Source organism: Salmo salar, unplaced genomic scaffold (assembly GCF_965601325.2).
Source record: "Salmo salar unplaced genomic scaffold, fSalSal1 ptg000221l, whole genome shotgun sequence".
Classification (NCBI taxonomy): Eukaryota; Metazoa; Chordata; class Actinopteri; order Salmoniformes; family Salmonidae; genus Salmo; species Salmo salar.
In genome coordinates this window covers 2,166,178-2,171,965 of record NW_027675333.1, presented here as the reverse complement: position 1 = coordinate 2,171,965, position 5,788 = coordinate 2,166,178, and the positions used below count along the sequence as shown (strand labels likewise).

General features: G+C 42.0%; 1 protein-coding gene across 1 annotated transcript; it reads left to right on the top strand.

The window, feature by feature from the left end:
- The first annotated feature begins 739 nt into the window (after positions 1-739).
- LOC145867186 (NLR family CARD domain-containing protein 3-like) lies at positions 740-5,496 on the top strand. Its single transcript, XM_082971237.1, has 3 exons — positions 740-758; positions 2,551-4,342; positions 4,769-5,496. The coding sequence occupies exons 1-3, from the start codon at positions 740-742 to the stop codon at positions 4,992-4,994; spliced, it is 2,037 nt and encodes a 678-aa protein (XP_082827363.1). The 3' UTR covers positions 4,995-5,496.
- Positions 5,497-5,788: the final 292 nt, after the last annotated feature.

The following is a 5,788-nucleotide window of genomic DNA, read 5'->3' as shown; positions in this document are numbered from 1 at the left end:
CACAACCAACATGCTGGATCTCTGTTTAGTTGTTACTGTGTTAACCACAACCAACATGTTGGATCTCTGTTTAGTTGTCACTGTGTTAACCACAACCAACATGCTGGATCTCTGTTTAGTTGTCACTGTGTTAATCACAACCAACATGCTGGATCTCTGTTTAGTTGTCACTGTGTTAACCACAACCAACATGCTGGATCTCTGTTTAGTTGTCACTGTGTTAATCACAACCAACATGCTGGATCTCTGTTTAGTTGTCACTGTGTTAACCACAACCAACATGCTGGATCTCTGTTTAGTTGTCACTGTGTTAACCACAACCAACATGCTGGATCTCTGTTTAGTTGTCACTGTGTTAACCACAACCAACATGTTGGATCTCTGTTTAGTTGTCACTGTGTTAATCACAACCAACATGCTGGATCTCTGTTTAGTTGTCACTGTGTTAACCACAACCAACATGTTGGATCTCTGTTTAGGGGTCCTGTCTCTAAAATGAGTCTCTCTGGGGAGAGAGAGGAGGGGGGTCCTGCCTCTAAAATGAGTCTCTCTGGGGAGAGAGAGGAGGGGGGTCCTGCCTCTAAAATGAGTCTCTCTGGGGAGAGAGAGGAGGGGGGTCCTGCCTCTAAAATGAGACTCTCTGGGGAGAGAGAGGAGGGGGGCCCTGCCTCTAAAATGAGTCTCTCTGGGGAGAGAGAGGAGGGGGGTACTGCCTCTAAAATGAGTGTCTCTGGGGGACATGATACCAAAGCTAAGAGGTGAGCTGACTATTTTGTTTAAGAATGTATATTCTAAAACGTTTGTTAATCAGAAGGTATTTCTTATGGGTACATTCTATATAACTGTTCTAGATTTTAGATGTGTGTGTGAAAATGTGTTTTGTTGCTAAATGCTGTATATCCATTGTTTAACAGGAATGGAATGTTGGTATACTGTATATTTGACTGTGATATGTGGTTGTCTCACCTAGATATCTTTAGATGAATGCACTTACAGATGCCATCTCTTAATTTGACCCAGTTTCTCACAGCAGGAAAACAGCAGCAAATGTGTTTGTTCGTGTGGATTGTAAATTAAGGGACATTTTTTGTAGTGGTTGATCCATTTTTTTCATCAAATCAAGTCTGACATTTTGAAGTGGAAATTACAAACGTTAGAAGCCTTTATAAAGCCTTGCAGTGGTTTAATAATTTCTTTAAATAATCAAATTACATTTCCCAACATTTCTGAAAATGGATATATAGCATTTTGGAATGAAACACTTGTTTCCCCATCTGAGATCAGAGTAGATGAGAGATGTAATGTTTGTCTCTGTTGTGTTGAAGACCAATCAAGCAGGAGAGACCGGCCTCCCCTGTACCCAGCTGTGTGTCCATGAAGAGTGACAAGTCTATGTATCTACCTATACAGTTTAGAGAGGGAGACTTTTCTACTGAACAAAGGTAAGAAGAACTCATGGGTCATGGTCAGTGAGTTAAACAACACTGTCTCTAGTCATTTCTCCTCTCCCATTTTACCATTTATTTTGGTTGTTTTCATAATCCATAGGCTAATCCTTTAGTCCATTTTCATAGTCCTAAAACAGTGTGTGTGTGTGTGTGTGTGTGTGTGTGTGTGTGTGTGTGTGTGTGTGTGTGTGTGTGTGTGTGTGTGTGTGTGTGTGTGTGTGTGTGTGTGTGTACTCCCTGGATGAGGAGATGTAATCTCATGTTTTGTCCACAGAAACCAACAGGAGAGATCAGAGTCAGAGATTCTCAGTGGTCAGTCTTCCCAGAGGCATCAAACAGACCTGGACTCTATATTCAGTGTATGTGATCCTGTTATGTACATTTGTTTTTGTTTACTTCAAGTAAAGTTGATCTGTCAATTATTCATTAATGTGTTAATGAGAAAGCATTTCCTCTCTTGCTAAACTTATTTACTTGATTTATTTCAGTTGCTTGAAGAGAAAATGACGACATTTGTGAAGAACGAGCTGAAGATGTTCAAGAGGATTCTTAGTCCAGAACTCCCAGAAGGCTATGAGAGTCAGAAGCAGGATAAGGAAGTGGTGGATGCTGAAGATGAGAAGCAGGAGAGCAGTGCCAGAGAGGGGGCTCTGAAGATCACACTGCACGTCCTGAGGAAAATGAACCAGAAGGAGCTTGCTGACACACTGGAGAAATGTAAGATCTGTCTGCCTCATGATGAATGCTGTTTTATAACGTTTAAAAGCTGTGGCTAAAGTACAGCTAAAGTAGCTGTGTAACTCAATGATATTGTAGCAGCCTTAACACAACACCTAGTGACCTCATCAAGTAGCAGCAGGGATGTGTTGTGTTGATTAATTTAGAGAGAGAGAGAGAGACAACATTAATAATACCATCAATAATACCAATAATAATATAATCAGTCACACCAGTCTGTAATGGATTATGAAAACATTTACACATTTATATAGACAGTTAAGAGAATAAATGATTATGATTTAAATGTTATAACAGTCCTACAATACTGTAGGCATTAAAACAGACATAATATTAATATCCTCTGTGCTATTTCTTCATTCAGATGAGCTTGCTGTGATTTGCCAACGTGAACTCAAATCTAATCTAGAGAAGAAGTTTCAATGTGTATTTGAGGGGATCGCTAAACAAGGAAACCCAACACTTCTCAATAAGATCTACACAGAGCTCTACATCACAGAGGGTGGAACAGGAGAGGTCAATAATGAACATGAGCTGAGACAGATTGAGACAACAACCAGGAAACAAGCAAGACCAGAGACTGCAATCAAATGTAACGACATCTTCAAACCCTTAACTGGACAAGACAAACTTATCAGAACTGTGCTGACAAAGGGAGTCGCTGGCATTGGAAAAACAGTCTCTGTGCAGAAGTTCATTCTGGACTGGGCTGAAGGAAAAGCAAATCAGGATGTCCAATTTGTGTTTTCATTCCCTTTCCGGGAGCTGAATTTGATGAAAGGGGACAAAAACACTTTGATTGAACTTCTCAATCACTTCTCAATGGAAACCAAACAATCAAGAATCTCCAACTACGGCAAGTACAAAGTTCTGTTCATCTTTGATGGTCTGGATGAGTGCCGACTGCCCCTAGACTTCCAGAAGAACAAGATCTGTTGGGACGTCACAGAGTCAACCTCAGTGGATGTTCTGCTGACAAATCTCATCAATGGAAACCTGCTTCCCTCTGCTCTCCTCTGGATAACTACCCGACCTGCAGCAGCCAATAAGATCCCTTCAGGGTGTGTTGACCAGGTGACAGAGGTACGAGGGTTCAATGACCCACAGAAGGAGGAGTACTTCAGGAAGAGATTCAGTGATGAGGACCTGGCCAACAGAATCATCTCACACATAAAGACATCAAGGAGCCTCCACATCATGTGCCACATTCCAGTCTTCTGTTGGATTTCTGCAACAGTCCTTGAACACATGCTGAAACATAAGAGAGAAGAGATGCCCAAGACTCTGACTGAGATGTACACACACCTTGTGGAGTTTTATACCAAACAGAAGAATGAAAAGTATCTTGGGAAAGAAGAGACAGGTCCCCACTGGAATAAAGAGAGCATTCTGTCACTGGGAAAACTGGCTTTTCAACAGCTTGTGAATGGCAATCTGATTTTCTATGAAGAAGACCTGAAAGAGGCTGGCATTGATGTCAATGAAGCCTCAGTGTACTCAGGATTGTGCACACAGCTCTTTAAAGAGGAATGTGTTCTGTACCAAGACAAGGTGTACTGCTTCGTGCATCTGAGCATTCAGGAGTTTCTGGCTGCTGTATATGTGTTCCTCTCATTCATCAACAACAATGAGAATCTAATGGCCGAACCGCAATCAACGTCCAGGAACCTTTCTGTGATGTTCAGAGACAAGCCTAAAGTTTCTTTCTACAAGAGTGCTGTGGATAAAGCCTTACACAGTGAGATGGGAAACCTGGACCTGTTCCTCCGCTTCCTTCTGGGCCTCTCACTGGAGTCCAATCAGAAGCACTTACGAGATCTACTGACAAAGACAAGAAGCAGCTCAAAGACCCATGAAAAAACAGTCAAGTACATCAAGGAGAAGATCAGGGAGAATCCCTCTCCAGAGAGGAGCATCAATCTGTTCCACTGTCTGAATGAACTGAATGACCATTCTCTAGTGGAGGAGATCCAAAGCTTCCTGAGATCAGGAAGTCTCTCAGAACCCAACCTGTCACCTGCACAGTGGTCAGCTCTGGTCTTTGTGTTGCTGACTTCAGAAAAGGAGCTGGATGTGTTTGACCTGAAGAAATACTCCAGATCAGAGGAAGGTCTTCTGAGGCTGCTGCCAGTGTTCAAAGCCTCCAGTGCATTTCTGTGAGTACATAAAATGACATATAAAAACTAATCATCAGGAAGAAATATTCAGGTTAAAGAAAAATATGCATTATAATATGTGTTTAATATTATATTGAAAACATTGAATAAACGCATTGATTTTCACATTAGTATAACAATATGACCATACAACTCTAGGAGACAGAAGAAGAATCTATATGTTGTTTGGGAGAATTAACCAAATGCATCTGCCATTGTCCTTCTACACTAAATTAACAATGTGTTTGAAGTCATGATCTCTTTGTCAGGCTGTGGAGTCACAGAGGAAGGCTGTGCTTCTCTGGTCTCAGCTCTGAGGTCAAACCCAACACATTATTTGTAAATGGGTAACAGCGTAAACAGAGAAAGCTAAGCGTATCATTTTAATACAACCTGTCTGTCATTGTATTTCTTCTGTGTTTGCAGACTCACTGGCTGTAAACTCACAGACACATCCTGTAAAGTGTTGGCCTCAGTTCTCAGTTCAAACCCCTCACACCTGAGAGATCTGGACCTAAGTAACAATGACCTGAAGCATTCAGGCGTGAAGCTGCTCTCTGCTGGACTGGGGAATCCCCACTGTAAACTGAAGACTCTGAGGTCAGTATTATCAGATATGAAAGTACTTTATGCATGTAGTTCTCCCATTTGAAAAAGTCGTAATTATTCGGACATATTACTTATAGTGTATTAAAATAGTCATAAGTTTAGCATGTTGTCCCATATTCCATGCCTGCTGTCACGTTTCTCTAAGACAGAACCCAGAAGCAGACCAGGACAAGGTGAGTAAAATGAAGGTGAGTATTTATTGGTGGTCTTGATGTGTAATTTGAGTGATCCAGGAGACGGAGCGGCAGCGGAGGTGAGTTGATGAGAGTAGATGGGTGGATTCAATGACGTCACTGTATCCACCGACGGCCAGGCAAGGGAGTTGAATGTTCCGGGAGGATGACTGTAGACAGAGTAAACGGGGGGGGAGTAACCAGTAACAAGAACAAAACAACAAGACTAGCTCAGGAAACATGAGGCTGTTCATTGCTAACGATCCAGCAGGGAATGGATGTCAGCTCAGGGCTTATGAAGAGGTGATGATCAGGACCAGGTGTGCAGAAGGTTGATGAGATGCAGGTGTAGGGTAATCACTAGATCTCCCGCCTAACTTCGTTGCCTGGCAACCAGACAGGGTAATAATATCACTAGATCTCCCGCCTAACTTCGTTGCCTGGCAACCAGACAGGTTTCTGAACGAAACCTTAGACACCAAACAAAAAACAGTCAGCTCAGGCAGAAACAGACTCAGGAAGCGGGATTCCTGACACCTGCAGTGAGGCTTGTGATTCTACTAACTTGTTGAATTCATTTGCAGTTGGTCTTGGTTGTGTTTTGGATGATGTTTTTCCTAATAGATACTGAATAGTAAATAATGTCTCTTGTCATTTTGGCGTC